The 24,717-nt window shown below is 43.7% G+C and overlaps 1 protein-coding gene across 2 annotated transcripts in view; it reads right to left on the bottom strand.

Annotated features, from left to right (window-relative positions):
• The window catches only part of AHR (aryl hydrocarbon receptor), a 119,445-nt gene extending 94,981 nt beyond the window's left edge, over nt 1-24,464 (bottom strand). The window contains exons 1-2 of one of the 2 annotated variants that reach the window (XM_066584889.1): nt 24,131-24,464; nt 2,102-2,289 (exon numbers count right to left, since the gene is read on the bottom strand). In XM_066584889.1, the coding sequence (XP_066440986.1) occupies nt 2,102-2,289; nt 24,131-24,186 (244 nt within the window). In that variant the 5' untranslated portion in view covers nt 24,187-24,464. The remainder of the gene's footprint in view (nt 1-2,101; nt 2,290-24,130) is intronic. The other variant, XM_066584888.1, reaches the window with a different exon arrangement.
• Nucleotides 24,465-24,717: the final 253 nt, after the last annotated feature.

The raw sequence follows: 24,717 nt of genomic DNA, 5'->3' as shown, positions 1-24,717 counted from the left end.
CACAGTCTGCTGCAGCCTATAAAGATGGCACAGGGAGACTCAGAGCTGCGGCGCAGAGATGGGAGAGTATTACCCATTTATTATTACTTACTTTTTGACCTGCGATCCTAGTCTTAAAGGGGTTGTCCAGGGTAAGAAAAACATGCCCGCTTACTTCCAAACATAGGGCCACACTTGCCCGTGGGTTGTATCAGGTATTGCAACTCAGCTGCCATTCACTTAAATGGAGCTGAACTGCAATAGCAAATACAACCTATGGACAGGTCTGGTTTCAATTCCTGGACAACCCCTTTAACATTAAAATATACATTAACCAACCCCTTTAATAGATATTTAAGATGCAATTGAAAGCATATTACAGGATATTAGAACATTTACAGCGCTGTAAGGAGGTCCTCCGCGTCCACCCAATGACATGGAACAGCGAGTGTCACACAGAGGTTAGGCTGACCATGCTAACTAACTCACTCACTGCTGAAGTGGCCAGAATAGGGGCCTAGATAGTTGGGGGGGGGGGGGGGGGGAGAGAGAACACCTCAAACTTATCAGGAGCATTAATCATCAAGCAAGCTTGTAGGGATTGTTGGAGATTTTTTTGCAGCTTTGTGAATGCAGCTCTGAGCTACAGTAAAGGCTGGAACATAAAGTGTTTCCCAATTAAAAAGGCTCACTTGGCTCAGTATATGTTTAGTGGTTTTCGGACAACCATCTTTTTTCACTGCTAGTTTAGTAATCAGAACTTTATAATCTCTGCCCTTCCTTAGTAAAAAAAAAAATTTGCCCTTTCTGCTGTGCCAGTTATAGAGTTTACACACAGCAGCCAATCACAAAAGGCAGAGCTGCACATGGGGAGGGGAAAAAAAGCAGCCTGAACCAATGAGGACACAGGTGGTGTGTCTCAGACTACCCAGCTGTAGTCACAGATCACACCTCTACCCTAATAAAGCAGCAAGATGTGAGGGAAATAAAATAGGCATCTTTTACACATACTGACTTAAGGCTCACTCATCTGGGCGTATGTGTCCCACGTATTACACGTGCATTTGTCAAGTGCCTAAAATACGTAGTAAACAGTAAATATGCATTTGATGCGCATGTTAAATTCCCACAGGCCATATTGGCGCGTAATACACCAAAGTACAACATGCTGAGTTTTTGTCACACTCATTCGTGAAAAATTAAACCTGCAGGTGTGGGTAGCCCAATAGAAAACCAATGTCCTTTTAGCACAACGTATTATGCAGGACACATAGGCCCGTATCTGTGAGCCTTTCGAATGCCACAATGCAGGCCTGAGTATTACTGAAACAAACATTGCCCAGTGGGCCCAAATAACTATAATGGTGCCCATTGGAATAGTACAGTATACGAAGACACTCAAGGAAAAACCATGACCTTATATTATTTGCCTTAGAAGCCACTCATTATCTAGGGCCAGCGAGCAATACCACCATTCCAGTAGGCCAAAATGCTACTAAGTCCAATAACAAAAACAAATTTAAAGGGGTGTTCCAGCGAATCAAAGCCATGTGCTTCATAAGGCGATAACATGTAATTTTGCAATATATAATAACTTGTTTTACAGAGCTATTACTTTGCCCGCGGTCTCCCCTCCTGCTTTGTTCTTTATTACTATCCAATAGGTACGACCTGTATGCGTCACCATTTTACTGGCCAGACAAGTGCAGTGCCCTCAAATTCTGTAATGACACAGTTTGTACAGTTGTGAATGGGTACTTATCAGTAACTGGCAATTGGGCATTGTGGGTGCTGGAGTTCAGTTTGACAATTTAAATGGACGTTTGGAATAATAGAGCAATAGGGAAATTTTGAACATTTGGCCAACGCTCCGAAATACCCCCCCCAACTTGTTCTTAAACTCAATATTTGAATACATTAAACTGGGGGGGGAACCAAAAAAAAAAAAAAAAACACAATAATACAACAATCGGCACCAGAAACATTGATTCAACAGCAGTTCAAATGCAACTGCTCCATAAATTAAAAAACCCAACGTCCACAACACAGGTTATGACTAAGTGCAATATTCTGATCACTAAGGAAAGCCATTGTAGAAGGAAGCAGCATATTCATATCTTACCTTCAAAGAAGCCCTTGGCCCTGAGATAACTGACGCTGAGCCGAAGCACTGAAAGCTTGTCAAGTTTAGATATGATTTCCTGTGGGAAGGGCAAGAGGCTCGCCAATCTGTCCAGTTCCGTGTTTAGACGGTCTCTATGCCTCTTCGATGGGTTGGACTTAACCCCATCAGGTGGTGCTTGTTTTACCCTGTTTAAAATAAATACATTTAGTTTAGAGACATAACCATAAAAAATACAATTTATAATCCCATCAAAGTTGGTATGCATCCAAAAAAATAAAACTACTTATAAGTGAGGGGCATATTGGGTAACCAAACTCAAAATGTATATCATGTAACCCAATGAGGACAGATCACTCCTATGCTGCCTTACAAAACAGTTTAGCACCACTTTTCAAACCTAAAATATATATATTAGATGGCCATCAGCTGTACCTCATGCTCGCCGCCCCCCCCCCCCTTCCCTCCCCCAATGATCAGTCATCGGAACTTCATGATGTGTGTGAACTGCTGATCTCAATTCGGTAAAACTGCTAAATGAAAAGAAAATTTAAAAAAAATTAACAAAAAGTTTTCTAAATAGTTATTTTGCACTGAAGTGTTTTTTAGTCACCAAAAGAAAATAGCTAAAAAACGTCCTGCACTATAGATAACATATAAGCAGAATGTCACCAAACCAGTATAATCTACATAGGTCATCCAAAGAGCTGCCCTATCCTCAACCTACACAACCAGACAGGCGCTGCACCAGTATAATCAGTGCCACACCCCATTGTACACATCCAGAGCCCCCTCATAGTATAATCACAAACCGACCCCTCAGTAGAACCACATACAGACTTTTTCCCCCTGTTGCCTCAAGAAAAAAAAAAAAAAAAAACACATTTAGTGGTTTCTTCTGACAGTTCCCAAATACCTCTCCCCCCACCCCCTTCCCTCCTGACTATAATCAGATTTAGAGCGCCACCAACCCCCATTATATATACACAGACTTTCTAACGTGGCAAGGTTTAAAGCAGCGGTAACCCGTCACAGTAATGACATCTCTTGATCCGACTTGTCTCACGTGGCACTCCTCGCTGGCAGGCAGAGTGTGCATGAGACGGTACTTCCAGCAAAAGCCTAGCATGTGGCATGTCTGCTAAATACAGGGAGAATTTTCTACTAGCAAATGGCAACAAGACTGGATCGTCTTGCCATTTTTAAATTCTTGTTCAAATTGTTCCTATAAAGGCAACATTTCTTTGTTCAATTTAGAGAGCAATTACATCCCGACACTATGCTGCCTTTACACAGGTCTGCAAATCTGCTTTAAGACTATTGAACAACAATGTTAGTGTGTATTAAGGCTCAGGAACGCTAGCTTTTCTCCTTAGGGAGAGACTGTTAAAGGCCATTCATGCTCCTCTGGGTAATATGCAAATAAGGGAAATGGAACAATACCTCTGGAGCGCCACCTATTGGAAGGCAGCATTCCAATAAGGGAGGTTTCATCTCCCTTATTTGCATATTAGGGCACAATACCATATCGGGACTCCCTACAAACTGAGCTATGCAGAGCAATAGCAGAGCTAATCAACCTCAGTAGTAATAATCTTATTTGTATAGCGCCAATTTCTTCCGCAGCGCTTCAAATGGATTGTGCTTGGATGCAATTCTAGAGGAGAGCAGCTCCGTAATATAGCAGACTATGAGCAGTATAATAGGCTAAAGAAAAATAAATGTCCTTTATGTTTTCATGATTGAGAATTAACCAAAAAAACCCTTTACTGTACTATTGTACATCAGTCATGGGATACACTGAAATGCCCCACTCACACACTTATGAGCAATGACACGGCAATTCAGGCTTTGAACAAATATTAGTTATTCATGTCCTCATCTGTTTGCAAAACAACATCCTCCAAAGAATTAACTAAAATGGGGGAAGCTACATAAATAAAGCAGCTTTCAAGATTTGCCATGTGGGAATTCAATTAGTCTTCTAAAGACATCCCAGATAAATAAAAATGTTAGAAATGCAGTATAGAGATTGAGTTCCGTATTTAAAACCTAAGTGAAAAATCCTAGCCTGAAAGCTTCACTCAAAACTTTAAAAGTACTTCTAATAGAGCAATCCCAGTGTTCTGTTAATGAGTCTATATTGAGGTACTGCATTGTACCCATCATTGTTAGGCTAGTTTTCACAGAAAATGGCTCCATGGCGCATGAATTCCCACCAATGTGACTCCATCTAGAATCTAGTGGCAGACATTGTGACTTAAAAAACAATTAGACATAACACAATCTAACTAAAACTAATAATACACAAACCGTTGTACCATTCATGTAGTTTAAAAAAAAAACAAAAAAAAAAAAAACACAAGCACATTGAAAAAGTAAAACTGTGTTCATGACCTCTCCATCAGCCAATTGGGAAGGAGGTTTTAAATTAAGGAGATAACATTAGAAAAAAGTGGATTTCACAAGCGTTTTGCCCATTGAATAAAGGCACACAAGGCCTGGTTACTGACACATCTGTTCTTTAGAAAAATTGATTACTGCAAACCGTGCCTCAATACAAAAGGACTTTCAGAAGATGTCCAATAGACATGCATGAAAACTAAAAAAAGTCAACAAAAGAATTGCTAAAGACCTAGGTGTGCATTAATCCACAGTTGGATAAATTATCTACAGAATGGAGAAAATTCTGTACTGTTGCTACCAATATCACTCCAAGATCACAACAGGCAATCCCAAAAAGAGGTGAGAAAGAACCCAAGCATAACAGCAAAAAGACCTATATAAGACTGTACAAACAGCTAAAACGTTTGTTCAAGTGTCCATTTTTAGAAAAACATTGAACAAGACAAAAATGGCGTTCATGGAATGACACCAGTGCTGTCCAGGGGGGAAAAAAAAACAAAAAAACCCCCAAAAACACAACACCACCACAAGCATCCATTTCGACTAGAGATGAGCGAGCAAGCTCGGTTAAGGCAGATAGATACTCGAGCGAGCATCGCTTGCATCGAGTAACTGCAAATGCGATGAGGATCTCTCACTCTCCATCTCGCCCCCCCGCACCCCCCCCCCCCCCCCCCCCCCCCCCGCCCTCACGCATTTGCACGGACGAGTAGTAAGTTACTCGAGAAGAGCGATGCTCGCTCGAGTATCTGCCTTAACCGAGCGTGCTCGCTCATCCATAATTTCGACTTATCCCAAGTATGCCTCAGACCACTTGGATTTCCCACAATGCTTCTGTGAAAATATTTATTATATATATAAAATTTTAAATTTATTTAGAGGAAATAAAAACCACTGCACACAATCACCAAAACTTCATCCTAACCGTGCAGTATGGAGACATGGTGGAAGGAGCATCCTGCTTTGAAGCTCTGTTGCTACCAAAGGGGCCTGGACACCTTGTGATCATTGAGGGAACGATGAATTCTAAAAAGGTGGATAAAACCCGTTTCAGGAGGCTATAAAAAGGGTAGCAGTCCGTGACCTCAAGCTCAAGAGATGCTGAATGCTGGGGGGGGGGGGGGTCACGCAACAAGACAGTCAACCTTTAGTTGGATGGTTGGAAGAAAAAAAATTGTAATGACTAAGCAAGAGGTCCTAGTGAGATACTGCGGCAGGTCCTGAAGAGGGCTGAGAACTAAAAAAGGTATCCAGTGACTATAACAAACTGAAAACATTTAAAAAAGAGGAACGGTCTAAAATTACTCCTCAATGTTTCGCAAATCTTATTTGCAGCTACAGAACTGTGTGGTGGTGGAGTTTATTGCTAAAAGGGGGTCAACAAGTTATTACATTCAAGAGCTCAAGGCCACTCTCACACATCCATTTTTTTTTTAACCGCAATTGCCATAGGGTTTTGAACTCCATGGTAATTGCGGTACAAGACTCCCATTGATTTCAGACCTGTGTTTGATCAGGTTTTCCCAACGCTGAAATTTTCTAGCATTGTGCTCGATTAACACACCTCATCACCCATCAGAACGATGGGGTGCGTTAAAACACACTGCTGGAGGCAGGAACTGTGCCCAAAAACACCGGTAAAAATTGCTGCAAAATGCCACTAATCGAAATCGCAGCATTTTGCCGACGGTATGTGCGAGTGTCCTTACTCAAACTTTCAGCGGTTCGCAAAAAAAGAACACCAAATCAAAAGCAGGAAGAATCTAAATAGCTCAACAAGTGTTTTTTTCCCAAAATTTAACAGAAAATACCATTTTTAATGACTACAGCAGTCTCAGAATTATTTACCCCTTCATGACAAGTGTCTTTAGTTCTTTGTAGAGCACGCTTTGGCTGTCATGATCTGCTGCAAACATAATGCATAACCAGGCACCGGCTTCTAAGAGCGTTTCTGTGGTATCTTAGTCCATTTTTAATGGGCAGTGGCCTCCAGTTCACGTATATTCTTGGGTTGGAATGCTTCAACCACCTTCTTCAAATCCCAACCAAGATTTTCTATGGGGTTCAGGTCAGGCAATTGTGAGGACCACTCTAGAATTTTCTAGGGCTTCTGAAAACCAAGGCTTTGGGGACTTGGAGGTAGACTTGGGATCATCGTCCTGTTGGAAGGTCCAATGACGCCCAAGCTCCAGAAGACGTGACATTTTCACCTAGGATTTCCCGATACTGGATTGAATGTATCTTGCCCTCCATATGTTGCAGTTTTCTAGTGCCAGAGGAAGCAAAGCAGCCCCAGACATACTGGTGTTCCGTAGGACCAAAACGTTCCACAAAACAGAATTCCCCCCCCCCCCCCCCCCAAAAAAAATAAACTTACAAAGCCTATTTATATAGATTTTAGAAAATTGGAATTTCTTGTGCTTCTGGGTCAATAGAGGGACAGGTCTTGGAATCCAGGCTCAAAGACCCTCAACAATGTACCTTATTGTGTGAACAGAAACCTCCGTGCCTGCTACCACCAAGTTTTGCAGAAGGGCTTTTGCCATCACTCAAGAGTTTTTGACCTCGTCGTGTCTCCCTAAGAATCTGATTGCAGCCAGCGATAGCACCCTCTTTCTGCAACATCCAGGTAGTGTAGCCATAATTCTTGGAACTTAGAAAATCTTCTTCCAACCGGATCACTAGGAACATTCATTGTCTTTGCTATCATTTTGGATCCACTCCCTCATTTGTGCAAGACAACGTTCTCTTCTCTTAATGTTTTGGACCACTTTGACTTATAGCCCTTTTACACGGGACAATTATCGTTTTGATTTCCACACTCCCGCGGGAATTTGATCGGTAATTGTCCCATGTGAATGCATGCAGCGACTGAACAATGTGCCGTTCAATGTAAACAGCAATTGGTAAGGTGGGGGAGGGGGGTGAAGAAATGATTCCTGGCCTGCTCCGCCTCCATGTCGGCAGCATTGTGAGCTATGCCATTCGTTCCTGTGCGACAGCACAGAACTGACATCAGTGGGACGAGCTGTTGGGCATCGTCTGCTTGACAGCTCATCCAGTATAAAAAGGACCATTAACCATACTTCCAAAATGCAATAAAGCTTCAGTCAAAGCCCTAGTCAGTCCAGGTATTTGATACGTCCTCAAGCACACCTGATGCAACTAATGAAGCCTTCGATTAGTTGCATCAGGTGTGCTTGAGACAACTCCCGATTTGCAAATATGTAATCTTCTATTCAGGTGGTTGAATAGGGCCCCCTGTCCACGACAGTGTATTGGCCGGCGGTAAGCCGCCGGCGAACGCTTTCCATAGCATTGCTATGGAAAGCGCCGGCTCCTGTCCATGAGCGGAGAATCACTGTGATTCTCCACGGCCAGCCTATCAGATAGGGCTGACCAGCGGAGATTCGGCGGCGGCGATCTGTCGCGGGACTTTGCAACGCCCGTGGACAGCCGGCCTAATTCTGAGACTGCAATAATCATTAAAAGTGGCGTTTTGGTTCGAGTTGGGAGAAACTGCCTGTTCCATTTGTCACGTTGCGCTATTTGAATCGTTCAATTAAATGGAAGTGTCAGCGATAGAGCGCTTAGAACTTTGCTAGCTCCGGCACTCTAGTGAACAGACTGAAGCCATGCATGTGAGGCTTCTGCTGCAAGAACCTTAGGCTGCACCAGCGCTGAAACCTCAGGAACTGTGGGGGTCCCACTGGTCAGCAAGATACCCCGCTGAGATGGGAAGACCCCTTTAACTTATTTAGAATTACTATAGTGCATTTTATTTCAATATAGTCTGCTAGAGCACCGAACCTCCAGACAGAAGCCTTCCCCCATAACTATGTCAGCGGTCTACAATCTCCCCATTTGCTATGGTCAGCATGAAAGCTGCTTATCTTGGTTAGGCAGTACACAGGGAGAAAAAGAAAGTCATGAATCTGACTTTCTAGAGAAAATACATTCAACTTGACTGCAGGCTGTAAAATAAGGTTTGTCTCCGTTCTCACATGGGTTGGCTAGTCACTGAAGGTCAGAAACCGGTAAAAACTAAATTCGCGCAACATAAAATTCAGCAACTAAAGGTCTATCCCATACATCTAAATGGGGCCATTTCTGCAGCATGCGTATGATCTGTATGGACAGTCATAGAAATGTACGTAGAACCAAAATATATATCCAATTATGTGGTCCCCCCGGCACATTTCATGGCCTATAAGAGACTCCCTAAGCCAACTTGACAGTATCCATAAAGAGAAACTTTCTAACGGTGGTTTCACATCAGTGGTTGGTACTCACAACTCTCCTGCTCCACTTGGGAAGCAGGAAGGGTAATCCCCACAGCCAAACGGTTCTATCTTTGGACGATCCCCATTGACTAATGGGATCCACCCACTTTTGGACAGAACAAAAAGCACTGCATGCAGCACTTTTTCTTCTGGTAAGTTCAATCAGATACGCGTCGGAACCTAAAGCAAGAGGTTCCAAAGCAGATATGAAACCAACCTAAGGGACCATTTAGACAGGACGGATGTCGCCGCACATACTCGCTCTCGTGTTGTTGCACAGGAGCGAGTATTGCTGGCTCACAGCGGGGCGGCTGCAGGAGATTTCTCTCCTCACGCTCCCCACCCCTCTCCAACGACTTAACATAGCGGCCGTTCAGTACTGAACGACTGCTATTTACACTGAACGATGATAGTTTGCGCTGCATAAACAATGGACGATAAGCTGAACGATCATCGTTCAGTGTAAATAGCTGTTCAGTATTGAACAGCCGCTATGTTAAGTCAATGGAGTGGGGCAGGGAACGCAAGGAGAGAAATCTCCTGCAAACTCCCCTCTGTGAGCCAGCGATACTCACTCCTGTGCAGCAGCACGAGAGGGAGTATGTGTGAGGACGAGTGTTGGACATAGTTTGCCCGACATTCAGTCTAAATGGAACTTTATCTATTTGTAAAAAAAAATAATACAAATACCTTTATAAAAAAATGTAGGCAAGGTAAAGTCCCCTGGTGCATGCACTGAGTCATGACCGACTCCTAGGCTGATGTCACATTGTGACGTTTTCTTGGCAGACTGTTTTTTGCAGAGTGGTTTGCCATTGCCTTCTCCAGTCATTTTCACACCCCAGCAAGCTGGGTCCTCATTTTTACAGACCTTGGACAGACGGAAGGCTGAGTTAACCTTGAGCTGGCTACATGAACCATGCGGGGATTGAACCCGCAATCTTCAGGTTGTGAGCAAGAGTTTAGGACTGCATTCTGCTGCCTTAACACTCTGTGCCACACAGGGCTCTGTTTATGATAATTGCAAGGTTTTAAAGTCCATCTTATGGTAATAATAGATTTGGACATGGGTGTCACTGATTGGTTGTGTAAAGATTGTGACGTGTAAAAAGTAGTTTTTTTCCGTCTTCATTATTTATCATTTACAAACATTACAAAGGAGAGTATTCAACATGTATCGTGAACAACGTGGTTTTTCTCCTTTTATGTCTCTCTAAAGTCTTTTGTAAACCAGCATTATAATGTTAGTATAAACTTAAACTCAAGTAGGGTGTACTTTATAAATGAAACTCCATTGCTGTAATGCGCTGCTCTTCATTACCCTCACATTTTGATGGGTCTATATTTCGATTAAGTGCCAAAAAATGCGAGAAGGAGGGGGGACGGAGTAAATTACACGTCATTGACTTAAATGTGAACAGCGTTCTGACCACCAAAGAATCCAGCAGTGCCATGGTTTTGAACATTTTGCTTGCGATTCCTTGACGAGGCCGTGAGGTCCTCCATCTCATGATCTCCTATATTAAGTTGAACCATCGTCAAATATAGGGTGGAGAAGTTTGCCGCTATAACAATGGCATGCAGGATCTTGCTGATATCATGAGATGCAGGAGAAAGAATGCAAGCAATAAAGATGGGGGGGGGGGGGGGGGTACCAAATTAGTAAATTTAGAAATGATACACCAACCCTCAGACCAGAAGCCCGCCAACACTGGACAATCCCAAAATATATGAATTAAGGTTCCTTGCTCCAACCCATCTCCCCAGCATTGTGGAGATAGGGATGGTATCAGTTTACGTAAACGGGAGGGCACCCTGTACCAACAGGAGAGGATTTTTAATCCAGTTTGTAAAAAGTTTCTTGACCATTTAACCAACATACAGCTGAAAGCCACCTTAAATATAAAGGTAAATGATCTCGAGAGGACATTCTGTACTTCAGGAAACCTACATTGAATATAATCGGAGGGAACTTAGCAACTACTACACCGCAGCCGGTCCCTTAACTAGAAAAAGTATATTCCCTCAAGACAAGTCATACAGCAACATGAAACCCACAAGTGTACAGCAGTAGGACGTACACCACAAGCTATAGTGTTATAAGGCGCAGTGGGTGTCCAACCTTCTGGCGTCTCTGGGCCATATTGGAAGAATAAATGGTCTTGGGCCATACATTAGATACACAAACACTAATAAAAGCCGATAAGCAAAGAAAGAGAAAAAAAAAAAAAAGTTGATGCAAAAAAATTCCGTGATATCCGCCACCACAGATAAGCAAAAAAACTCACATAATCCTAAGTATGCAGCGGTCTGTTCATTGAGAAGGTCCCACGTTTATGATCACTAATCTGTGCAGTAGGTTTTTGGCCTATGAAGCGAGTCGGGAAGGGTATTGTTTCTTCTTAAGAAGAGCATCTAGGTGGTGTGTGGGGAGACTTACAAGGCCATTCATGCTCCTCTGGTAAATATATGCTAATGAAGTCCATATTATATGTGTAGAAAAAAACCACAAATACTATAGAGTGTATTTACACCCATGTGAATGAGTCCTTATCAAGAGGACTGAAGAGACGCTCACTCTTTTTCTGGAAATACAACTGGAAGACGCACGTGTCCATACATTCCTTCCAAGACCAAAACAACGCTAAAAATTCACATCTTAAAACTTGACGTCTAAATACAAGAAGCGCTCACTCACCCGGGTGTATATTGTCTGCGTATTATATGCCTATTTATTTCTACGTGTGTAATACACTGTGCTAAAAGCCCATTGCTTTATATTAGGCTATTCAGATCGGCGTGTTTCTTGTGCGTAGAAGAGACAAAAACGCAGCCTGTCCCATTTGGGTGCGTAATTCTAAAGCTAGGGGTGCTAAATGATGTAGTCAATATGCAGGTTACATGCGTATTTGCAACGTATTACACGGACAACATATGCCCATGAGCGTGAGCCCCAAGTCTATGGCCTTCACAAAGAACCAGTATTGCTACAAGTTGAAAACCATTTATATTTCCCCAGTGCCCAATTTAGTTTATCACAAAAAAGTAAGTACATTGATTAGTCGACATGGAGCGTTTTTATAATTACGCGTTGTGTAAGATGGAATATATATCTCAACTGTAGTCACATCACCCACATTTGTACTTAAAAGCTGTTGGCCAACTTTTTTCTTTTTGTAAATGGCTGGCCATGCCCCAAAATAGCAAAGGAAATAATTCTCACTCTTCTCCCCTGGTAAACAGCACAGGGACTCCCACCGCAGTCCTGGTCTGTGCCGGCAATGGAAGTCAGGCGACTGCCATAGTGACACCAGCTGTTCTCCTGGCATCAGCACTCAGATCCTGGGTGCCATGATGCTATTAGTTCGCAGTGGTGAAGCTGCAGTGGTCACCCAACTCCCTCTAAGCATAAACCAGGATTGCGGTTCGGAGTTTCTACACCGTTTAACGGAAGAGGGAAGAAGAGAGGCAAGCATTGTGTAGTTTGTCATTTTAGTGCATGATCAACAAAATTTTTTCAAAAGGATGGACAACCCCTTTAAGAGACACCCTGGGGAAAAGCATGGCAAAAATAAAAAATAAAACAAACCACAAAACCTAAGTGTTTAAAAAATAAAGCAAATAAAACCAGCCACGAAATATAAGATTACTCTAAAGCAATCAGTTCTGAGGAGATTGAATCCAGCATTTCATTACAAACCAGTACAAGGTTGGTGTTCGTTCTCCACCCTCTATAGAACAAACTGTGCCCTCAACTAAGTGTCCCAATTTATTCTGTACACAATCTTTTATTTACTTTCTTCATCCAGAAGTACTTTAAGGACAGTCAAAACTGGCTACTGAGAGCAAGAGTCAACCAAGCGAGAGCGTAATTAGAGATGAAAAGGCCTACTGATAAGAACAATCCGTTGCGAATGCAGCTATTTACGGGCTTTGAAGTGTAATTTCATGAGAGCAAAGGCCTTTTCTTAATTTTTTGAACTGGTCAATTAAATAGCCCAAATTAATCATCGTGCATTTGTTTGATTAAAGAAATGATTCTGAATAAACTCTGAAATAAGTCCCCCTTCTCCAGCACACATGCAGGTCGCACGTGACAACTAGGGAGCAGAGCGCTGCGGCCGAGGACCGTCTGAGGAACGGCAAGAGCCCTGACAATACCTTCAGCATCTCACGCAGGTGCTAACAAACTCACCAAATCACCAACTACACCATACAATACTTTTAACTGCGCAATGATGTAGTATTACTATTCTAACACCAAACCTTTTTAAAATTAGACTTCTCCATACAGCCAAAGAGAAAGGTCTTTTTTTTCAACCGCTACATGGATTTTTGCAAGCCCCATTCCAATGGCTGGGACACTCCAGAGAAGTTTTTGCACCAAGTCTGCTAAGAATACATCCTTAAAAAAAAAAAAAAAAAAAATTAGACAGGTTTAGGGCTTATTTACACGAGCGTATATCGGCCGGCGTTTTCACGACCCACTCCCATTGCTGGCTATGGACAAGGGGCAGGAGCTTAGCTCCCCCCTTATCCCGCCTACACCCATTACAAACCGCTCAGAGGGGAGGAGAGAGGTAGAGAGACGATGAAGGGGAGGTGACTGCTCAGATAGAATCATATAGGCCGACCGTGAAAATGCCTGCCAATATACACTCGTTTAAATAAGCCCTTACACAGCATTCTCCAACCTAGCGACTAAGGAGCCAAACATGGTTCCCTTCAGTACTTTGGTGGCCTTGTGACAACAAGGATGTTATGCTATTACTGAATCTTGACAGTCAAAACCAAAAACATCTTAAGGCAAACAACTACTGTATGTACTCAAGTATAAGCTGAGTTTTTCAGCACATTTTTTAATGGTGAAAAAGCCCCCCCCCCCCCCCCTTCGGCATATACTCGAGTGAGGTAAACCCAAAAAAGCCTCGCCGGCGGTGCGGCACGCTGCTTGAGAGTTCTCCCCGCTCGGCTTTGAATTTCCCTGCCATCAGCATTGTGTAAGTAAGTGCTGTGATTGGATCGAGCGCCAGCCAATCACAGCCGGCACTCGATAAACCAATCACAGCCATTTAGTGATGTCATTCACTGAATGATCGAGCGCCGGCTGTGATTGGCTGGCGCTCGATCCAACGGTTCACATGTATATCACAGGCTCCAGGATACATTTCAGTCACATGACAAAAATAAAAAAAAATATAAAAGCGATGTTGTGAGTCCAATGGGATCCATTATAAGTCAACATCGGCCATCCCACACTGATAGCATTAGTTGTTCAACGGATATGACAAGGCACTGAGGCTTCCGTTACGCAACAATGCGTAGAAAGTATCAAATCGTTTATTGAGGCCATGAGATCTGAACCATATTTAATTGCCTAAAATTGGGCAGAGGAGGGGAAAGAAAAAAAAAAGTTATATTTAAAGAGACAAAAAGGAACTCCTAGTTGGAGAGAGAAAGCAAAAAAAGAAGTGGTTGAATTTATGAAAGTTCCTTTATTGGGCAAACATTCTCATACACACACAAACTACATATAAACTAAAGGGCAAGGATAGTGTGTACAGGCATTAGTGGGTTAATTATAGAAATCTTTTTTTTTTTTTTAATTAAAAAACGTAGGGCCTTCTAGCAACTTTTTAGCCTCCTGAATCTCTCGGGCCCGATAGATATATGAAGGTTGCTCCAAAAAGGTGGAGCTTCACTTTAAAAAGTAAGCACTAAAAGCCATTAAGAAGCAAGCCATAAAAGAGATCATTTCTGTTTCTTGAGACAACAGATTAAAAAAAAGCCTCATTAATTAAAGCTAAAACAATCTGAAAATATTTTAAAAAGCCACAAGTTTTACAATCTAAAAAAAAAAAAAATTTGTTACAAAACGTCTGCACTGTACGGCTCTAAGTGACTGAATTTCAGTAGTTTCTCAATAAAAACAGTGTAAAGAAAAAAAATAAAAAAAATCTTCAGGGGAGACAAAAGGTCAAACACAAAACTCAAAATTGTAAAAGCAAAATAGAAGAAGCTTTTGTAACGATCCTTACATTTGGTTTCACGGTTGACAGAAGAGAACATCCCGACACACAAACCTCCATAGATCTGCGTTATCTACAGTGTATATCAGCCGGTATATAAAACCATATCCTCTCACAGTGCAAGTACAATACAAAGAGATTAAGAAAATCCTCAACTCACCACCGAGGAGCAGTTATAGCCGGGGCTTCACGAGGCTCTTCTGCAAGCATGTACTAGTTTATAAACGGTGTGCCAACCAGCACTGGAGGGAGATGAAGACGCAGCAAGGATCCACCTCAAACAAGTGGCGCCCAGCTACTGACTGACAGAACAGACATGGAAGACCTACACAAGCCAGCTCATACCTCACTACACGGCACTATGCAGACAGCCACAGATGAGGACATACCACACCACCGCTTATCATATCTTGCATCCTGGCCTTCCGATGTATAGATGGAAAATATGCCATGCTGATGACGAACATTACACTATGGGGATTTTTATATATATATTTTTTTCGGTATATTATTTTCATCCTTCAACAGTCTAAAACTCGCAGCAAATTGTACGATTGTTCATCCTGGCTCCACTGTCTTCCATAGCAAAAATTAATATACATCCATCATAGGTGGGGTTCTCACACTAATAACAGTTAAGCCTCCTGACTGTTTATTTATGGTCTTTAGCTTATTTAGGTGAAAAACAAAAAGATAATTAGTGCCCCCCCCCCCCCCCCCCCCAGCAGGTAGAGACGGTACAGGCTCTAGCTGGTCATGTACTAGGTCTTCTAGTAAAAGGACAATTGCTTGAGCTACCCCCTCTTTACTATTAACTAGAGTATATGCCACAAAGGCCCTGAGCACAATACAAGCAAGAAACAAGTAGTTTCAGATCGGAGACTCCCACTTAGGATTCCACCAAATAATCAGCCATCACCATTTAGTTTTTCAGTTGTCCAAGATGACGCTCTATCCTAAAGAGGTCCCCCAGCGTGTAAACATAATTGGGAGGGGGATTGTTGTTTGTACAGCGCCAACTTATTCTGCAACGCTTTCAGGTAATTTGTTTATTACCCCTCAAAAAGCTAGGTGCTCATTTTACTGACCTCAGAAGGATGGAAGGCCGAATCAACTTTGAGCCAGCTACCTGAACTACACGGCGATTGAACCCACAACCTTCAGGTTGTGAGAGCTTAGGACTGCATTCTGCTGCCTTAACACTCTGCGCCACACAAGGCCCATAAAGAGCTCACAGAGCAGATACTTCTCTTCTGCTTGTCCCTTGCCGATGGCTTCAAGTCTCCCTATGGATAATCTTTGTAGGCTGCAAACAAGTCTCCAAACGAGTTGCTGTGCCAATGACAGGTCAGTGTTAGTCGCTGAGCTCTGTCACTGGCTGCAGCAGCAGGTTTATGGGATGTGGCAGACTGACTGCAGCCTATAAACAGAGATCCAGAACTGCCAGCGGGGGACAGGTGGGGAGCGGCGAGTATCAGCTTTCTGAGCTCTTTTATTATGTTTACATACTGAGGAACCCCTTTGGAGAAAAAAAACCAAAACATTTATATCTCAGACAACCCCTTTAACTGATGCTTTTACAGAAGAGTCAGGCCTGCTTCTTTACATTTCCAAGCACTACTAAGTAAATTGAGCCTTCAATTTCAACTTTATCAACCCAAACGAATAATAAATGAAGAACCTAGTGGGGTAAAGAAAGATAAATTAGGGGAAGTTAGGACATTAAAAGGGACATTTCATGTGAATAACCCTACTTCAATGGATGCCGGACCTGCTCACCGTGGTATAAAATGGTTTCTAAAACGTTACGAGTTTCCAACATAAGTTTAGGTTGGCGTCACATCTGCACTGGATGGAACCAAAACAGTGCTGGGCGGACCCCACTGACTACAATGCAGTCCACCCACTTTCTTCTCAACTGCCTGGCTTTTGGACAGAAGAAAAAGTGCCACAGCTCCCCTGGGTGCATTCTTTATCCATTAGGGTCCGCCTCCAGAGCCCACTGCGACGTGGATAATGTCAGCCACGTCATTCTTGCACCACTCTGAAGCCTTAGGCCTTCGCTGTAACCCCAGTACCCAGTGCAGCTAAGCTAGTTGAATGAGATAGCTTATTAACGCATGCACAGGGGCTGAGGGCCCCTTCTCTGCATCAAACTATGGAATAATATAGCATGCTGTTGTTCGTTCATTCGTTCAGTTGCTTCCCACTCTTCGAGACCTCGTGGACCAGCCCGCACCAGGGCTTCCTGTTGGCTGTCGCCACCCCCAGCTCCACCAAGGTCCAGTCCGTCACCTGAAGGATATCATCCATCCATCTTGCCCTTGGTCGGCCCCTCATCATTTTGCCTTCCACTTTCCCCAACATCGGCATCTTCTCCAAAGGTGTCCTGTCTTCTCATTATGAGGCCAAAGTTCTTCAGTTTTGCCTTTACTATCCTTCCTTCCAGTGAGCAGTCTGGCTTTATTTCCTGGAGTATGGACTGGTTTGATCTTCTTGCGGTCCAAGGCACTCTCAGCATTTTCCTCCAGCACCACAGCTCAAAAGTGTCTATTTTCCTTCTCTCAGCCTTCCTTGTGGCCCAGCTCTCACATCCATAGGTTACTATAGGGAATACCATTGCTTTAACTATGCGGACCTTCGTTGTCAGTGTGATGTCTCTGCTCTTCACTATTTTATTAAGATTGGCCATTGCTCTCCTCCTAAGAAGTAAACGTCTTCTGATTTCCTGGCTGTGGTCCGCGTCTGCAGTAATCTGTGGCCCAGATATATGAAGTCTGTCACTGCCTCCACGTTTTCTCCCTCTACTTGCCCGTTGTCAATCAATCTGGTTGCTATAATCTTGAGGTTTAACTGCAGCCCATCTTTTGCACTTTCTTCTTTCCCCTTGGTAATAAGGCTCCTCCGCTCCTCCTCGCTTTCAGCCATCAAAGATGCATCATCTGCATATCTAAGATTGTTAATGATTCTTCCAGCGATTTTACCTCCAGCCTTGGATTCATCAAGCCCCGCTCATCGCATGAAGTATTCCGCATACAAGTTGAATAGGTAGGGTGAGAGTGGACACCCCTGCCATACTCCTTTCCAATTCTTAAACCAATCTGTTGTTCCAATCTGTTCTTAATGTTGCTACTTGGTCGTTATACAGATTCCTCAGGAGGCATACAAGGTGACTCGGTATCCTCATACCACCAAAAGGTTGATACAATTTATTATGATCCACACAGTCAAAGGCTTTAGAACAATCACTAAAACAGACAGATGATTTTCTGAAATCCCCTGCCTGCCTCCATTATCTAGCAGATATTGGCAATTTGGTCTCTAGTTCCTCTGCCTTTTCTGAATCCGGCTTGTACATCTGGCAACTCTCTCTCCATGATTTGCTGGAGTCTACCTTGCTGTGAGATAAGGGCCACTGTGCCATAGTTAGAGCATTCTTTAGTGTTTCCCTTTTTTGGCCTCCTTCCAAGCTGTTTGGAAGAAGCAGTCAAGGGCGGTTACACAAATATTGATTGGATTTAGATTAATCTCTTATTCACTTTGCATTTTGCTAATTGACAATAATAAACTATCGATGCTAACACTTCCATTTTTGAAAGCCTTCTTAGGGCTCCTTCCCACAGGCGAATTTCGGCAGCTATTAGGTTCTATTGAACCTAATAGCTCAATGCTTACGGTGCGGAATTCCACAGCGGAATTCCGCACTGTAAAATCACCCGGATTCACTTGCGGCATGCTCTATTTGCCGCGGGTGTACGTGCGGACGGCTTCCATTGCGGTCGGCGCGTCATGTGACGCTGTGGGCGTGTCACATGATGCAGCCGGCGCGGGACGCGGAACCTTGGAAGTATTGGGGTCTCTGGGGGGGCGCCGTGTGAAGCCGGCCTTTGGTATAGGGATATAAGTTGATTTTTTCCAATCTGATTGCCATTCTTGTGTTTTCCACACTTGCTGGCATATGGCATGCATTACCTTGACAGCATCATCTTTCAAGATTTTAAACAGTTCAGCTGGGATACCGTGGTCTATTTGAACGTGGTCAAGACCAAAAAGATAACATTTGTCCAACTTTTTAATTTTACGCAAAAAACAAAACCAAAACAAATATGTAGTTTTGCTGGTGCGGTTTTTACTGTACCCAAACTGCACCATGTGAAGGCATCCCTTAAGAAACAGTCTGGCCAACAATTCTTGAGAAACATGCTACATTTCACCACCTCCAACCTCTGCAAATACTGAAGGGCGTACTGCTCGGACATCACTGGTTTACTTGTCTACCAAGCTGACTATTGACCACCACTACCGGCAGGAAGTTTCTCCTTGCTTTTCTTTTATGTCTTTTGGGGAAGGTTGATGTGTAAGAAAGCACTAGAACATTATAACACTTAACAAGTTTTATGTTTTTCAGGGATTAAGGTCCTTAAAAGGTTATTCCAACCTTTAAAAACAGAGGCCGTAGTGTCTGATAGGTGCGCATCCCAGAAGTAGGATCTACAGAGAGGGGCCACCAATCCTGTTGGCATCCAGGCTCCCCCAAGCTGGTTGGGTCTTAGGCCCCCTGTCCACGGCTGTTGCGGAATATCACCAGCGATATTCCGCCGTGGAGGAGCAGGGAGGGGGCCCTGTCCGTTCTCTATGGTGAGCCTATCTGACAGATAGGCTCACCGCGGCATGCCACGATTTAGATCCCATGAGCAGAGAATCGTTATGATTCTGAGCTTGCGGCTGCGCTTTCCATAGTTGGCCTATGGAAAGCGTTCACTGCGTTACCCGCGGTCGGATTATTGCCGTAGGTAATGCAATGAACAATCGCCTGTGGACAGGCAGCCTTACAAAAAGGGCCATGAGGCTGTGCCATGCCATTTACTACCACAGAGGTCTTGTAGGACTGACCTAAACAACTAGCTACACCATTTCTGGAATTTGCAAGTTGCATCTGACACCTGACCCCCTTTCGGATCCTGGATGGAGCTGGGGGCACCTCTAAGCCATGTATGTAGGTATATTTCCTATAGAGATAACACCAATCAATACAAGATGTTATCTAGCGCCACAACTCATTAGAGCGGTTTCACATCTGCGTCAGACCTCCGGTCGGTTCCGTCCCAGATGCGGCTGAAGACACATCGCTGCATGTCCAAAAGCCGGGCAGAAAGCGGACGGACCCCATTATAGTCAGTGGCGTCTTCCCGACGTGGTTTGGTTCGCCTTGGAATCCCCAGAGCAGATGAGAAACCACTCTTATCCAATGGCTCTAGTAGAGCCAGCAAACACTAGCCATATAATATCACACTGGACAATGTATCAGCTGTATTGCATATTATTATTATATACTATATATCAGTTTATACCTTCTACAATAGGGCTGTAAAAAGCTGAATCTGTCAATAAACCTAAGTCTAGTACTTTCGTGTATGGCTGACCCCAAGGACACAAGAGGAGCTTCTAGCCTGTAAATCTGCAAACCTCTAACCAAGTACTAAGCTGGACAGTTTTAGAGAGTCTACGGGTGAAACTGTTTAACCAATTAAAGGGGATAATGCGATTTGGCCACCTATATTTGTAGTCACACGAAACACTAATATTGACGAGGCTGACCGGAGAGCTGACATCTCTCTTCGATGAGGTTGTCTACACCAACCATATAAACCTCGTCTATTATTCATCCAGGAAGGGGTGTGAGCCTAATCACTCGCAGTTAAACATAAATTATACATCATTTTGGTTTTCATTTCCCTTTAACTAACTCGATCCACAATCTGCTGCTTGTGCACAACATGGAAGTGTATGGAGAGGCTTCAAAAGGTCTACGCAGAACTGCCGAGCCTGCACCCATGTAGTATACCCTACACAGCGCGGTTCGGCCACCAATAGACAGCCCTATGGTCATGCATGGACAGCACAGCCAACAACAAAAAGTCCCCGGCATTGAGCAAGTTCATGTTGTGTACAGCATCAAGGCACTGAATAACGAGTGAGAGAAGAGGTCTTTAAACACTTGGGGGGGGGCGCTACCTATGAAAATCTCTTCTCCGAGAAACAAGCCGAAGACTATACAATAACAGCCACTATTGCTTTAAGCCTCTAAAGACTGAAGATCTTTCTAAATAAAGACCAAAAGGTCTTGCCGCTGTCCTCTGACATATTATTTGGCACCGAGCCCATCCTTGCTGCATTGTAACATACCACTAAAGCCACCGTTAACCTTTCCATTCCTGGAACAAATGGCAGATACAAGAAAAAGGAAAAAAAAAAAAAAAAAAAAAAATCTATATTCACAATGGGCCAAATTTTATATTAAATTGACAGAATCCTATAATAAATGGAGCTGATATAACTGGAGATGTGCAGAATAAAGCAGCTATGATGGTGGTCAGAAGATGTGTTTTTTCTGGAGGTCCTCTTCGCATTCTCTCTAATTTAGGAGCATAATGATCATCATATACCCAGTGTGTCAATGTAGATTACAAGCTTAGGCTGAAGAGCTACAGTAACAATTCACACACCACAACCATATGGATATAGCTACAAACAGATACAAATTGCCAGCAGGATGAATACACCGAGCGCATAGAAAAAGGGGAGCGCTGACATAGCAAAAAAAGCTAGAATTATTACATTACTGTGGGATATTGGAAGACAGAAATACAAGTGGGTTACAAACCAGCAACTGGGGTAATGAAGTAGTGCTGGTGGAGAACCCCTCAGAAGACAATCTAAGGGGGAGTATTCCCACACTATGACTGAAGGAGGATTTCCTGCACTAATGATTCTTTTTCACAATATTTTCCAATTGCATTCAAAAGATGTTCTACTGACCGAGTCAAACTGATAGTCGGTATAGGGAGTGCTAAATACTATCACTATACTAAACTATAAGTCATAGTCTAATAAATGTATGTGCATCAAATACTCCAAGAGTCAAGGTAAAAAATGCCCAAGCTCTAAAACCACTCCCTACATGTCATCCCTCTCACCACCTCACTGCTCGGACCTCTTATTTGCCGTGATCTCATGAGTCCCCCGCATTTTACTGTGTTACAGTCAGCCCTCCCTCCACATCACATAATACTACACAATGCTAGCGCAATAAACACCCCGTAAGTAGTCCCATCCTGCAGGTCCCAACAAGCGGCGCTCCCACCAGCCTGTGCAGTGGCACGGCATAGAGGAGGCCCCTCAGATTACACCCCTGCTCCATTATTGGGTTTGGTAGTCTAAAATTCCAAGTTGGAATTTCCCACAATGCAACAGCCCACGGTATCATTTCACAAGATTATAAAAAAAAGCAAACAAAAAAAAAAAACCTCCAATTTGGTTCGGCATTATTTTTAATAAGGAGAATATTACATGGAGGCTGTATCCACCGCCTCGCTCCCGACACTAGATGTAATCTCCCGAAGACAAACAGTATGTGCGTACATGTCATAACTATTTCATAACTTCATTGTCCTGATATTTACATGACTCATCACGGAGGTGGATTAAGGGAAGATGCAGAAATAGTCGCATTTGGCAACATGCACCATCCAAAAAAAATAAACAAAAACCCAAAACATATTCCACATCCCAGCAGATATCCCATATCTTGGATCCACATCACCTCGAGTCGTGGCTAAAAACTTTACTTCACTCAGGGCAAAAAGAAGCAGCTCGCTTCCATCTGTAGCTAAATACCCTGGCCAAGGCAGTGGCTTGTTGGCACCCACTCTGGCGCATGCCCACCAATCCCCCCTCCAGCTACGCCCCTGTTTTGACCAATGCAGATCTCCATTTCTGACATTATAAAAAAACAAACAACGAAACAATCACCAGACCACAAAGACACTTATGTCATCCTGCGAGCCAATTGTGTAGCAACTACGAAATTGTCCACGTAGCCGCGCCACTATCAGACACCGGCGGGCAGGACTGACCACCAGAGATAGGGAAGTGTCTGCAGCGTCCAAATAGGTCACAACAACATCCCCACAGACAGAACGTAAAAGAGGAATAAAAAGATAGAATATGTAACAAACTGGATGGGCTGGGGTACAAGTGGAGGGCGACATGGAAGAGAGCCTCCGGGCAGGAAGGGGTGCAGCAGCCAAAGAGATACAAAGTAACAAAATATCCAGCTGCTAACAAGACAGAGTATCCAAAGGAAGCTGCACCAAATATCAGCACCCCAGGCGCAATCTGTCTGACGATATATAGCCGTGTATATGGCAGACCTCACAGCCTACGACACTATTAACCCCCTCCTGGCTGCCCAGTAAGCCCTTATATAACAGGACAGCATCAGTGGAGCAACGTGTTCCCCAAATACATTACATCTTCCCCCAAATATGTGATGGACATCCTCACTGCTACATGCAGGGGGCACCGCTAATCAGCTGGGAGGGGGCGCCACTTATCACTGCCAGTCAACAGCAGGTTGTCAACTGCTACAATGTTCTGGAGAAATGTCACGGAGAGGGGCGACTGGTCCATATCTGCAGAGAGATATACTATATACACACACATACGTAGGTGTGATGGGGTTCTTTTTCTCATATATATCATAATATACTGTAGAATATATCATGTGTCCAGTATACTGCAGATTGTATATTTACACGCAAAGCACACTATATAGTATGTGTGTAATATACCGCAGATATACTATGCCATATAATAGATAGAGCGCATGTGCAATAAACTTCAAAGAATCTAATATATTTTTGCATATGTGTAATATACTGCACTATATATGCAATATATAGCATGTGTAATATACTGCTAAAAAAAATACACTGTACATAGCATGTGCAAATATATGTAGTACATACACAATATATAGCATATGTGCAATAAACTGCAGAGAATGTATTATATATTCACATGTGTAATATACTGCACTATATAAACATGCACAATATATATAGCATGTGTATAATATACTGCAGATCTGGATATGCATACAGTATAGCATGTATAATATATATATATATATATACACACACACACACACATACACTACATAGCTTGTGTATAATATACTGCAGAAACGGACATGCATACAGCATGCATAATATATACACACAATATATGGCATGTGATCTACTGCAGACAGATATGCATTCAGTATATACTATGTGTGTAGTATACTGCAGATACACCGCACGCAGATTACACACTATATCCGCCCGGCAGATAAGTGGCAGTGCCATGCCCTCTCCCTGGCACTGGTGCCCACTCCATCAGCAGCTTGCTCTCATTAACCCATGGCTGCCCCCGGCCATGTAAACAGGAGGCCCCGGCCGGCACACAGGTGACATGCAGGCACTCACGTCTTCTGCACGGGTTTGCGCCGCTTCCTGCTGGCGTACATGATGTTGGTGTTCATGCTGCTCCTCTGCTCCAGCGCAGACTGACACCAGGGAGCCGACAGCCGCCTGAATATTTAATGGCTTCTCCTTCCTCCTCCTGCCAGGCCAGCGGCGGGGGTGCAGTGCCGGGTCCGCGGGGGGGCACGTCCAAACCAGCACAGGGCGAGCGGAGACCGTGGAAGTCCGGAGCCGTCTGCACCGCCGCCTGCAGGAGACACGCCGGACCGCCCAGACACTGCGGCTTCTCCTCCCTGCCCGCACTCTCCGTAGACGATAGATCCTGGGCAGCTAAAGGACCTTTGGTGACGTCATGGCCATGTGACCAGTCACGTGCGGGCCGGTGGGAGGAGTCAGGGGTTGTGTCGGCCGGGGAGCGCCGAGTGTACGGAGGGGAAGACGTGGTGTGTTTGGTAACGTCTCTCTATGTAGCAGAGCTGTGTGTGTGTCACGTGCATCGAGCAGCGCTCTGTGTGTTTAACCCCTTAGTGACCAAGCCTGTTTGTGCCTTAATAACCAGATCACATTTTGGAAATCTGACTTGGGTCACT

The sequence above is a fragment of the Eleutherodactylus coqui genome, chromosome 12, assembly GCF_035609145.1.
Source record: "Eleutherodactylus coqui strain aEleCoq1 chromosome 12, aEleCoq1.hap1, whole genome shotgun sequence".
In the NCBI taxonomy this organism is placed as follows: Eukaryota; Metazoa; Chordata; class Amphibia; order Anura; family Eleutherodactylidae; genus Eleutherodactylus; species Eleutherodactylus coqui.
The sequence above is the reverse complement of the archived record's forward strand: the minus strand, read 5'-3'. Positions and strand labels throughout refer to the sequence as shown.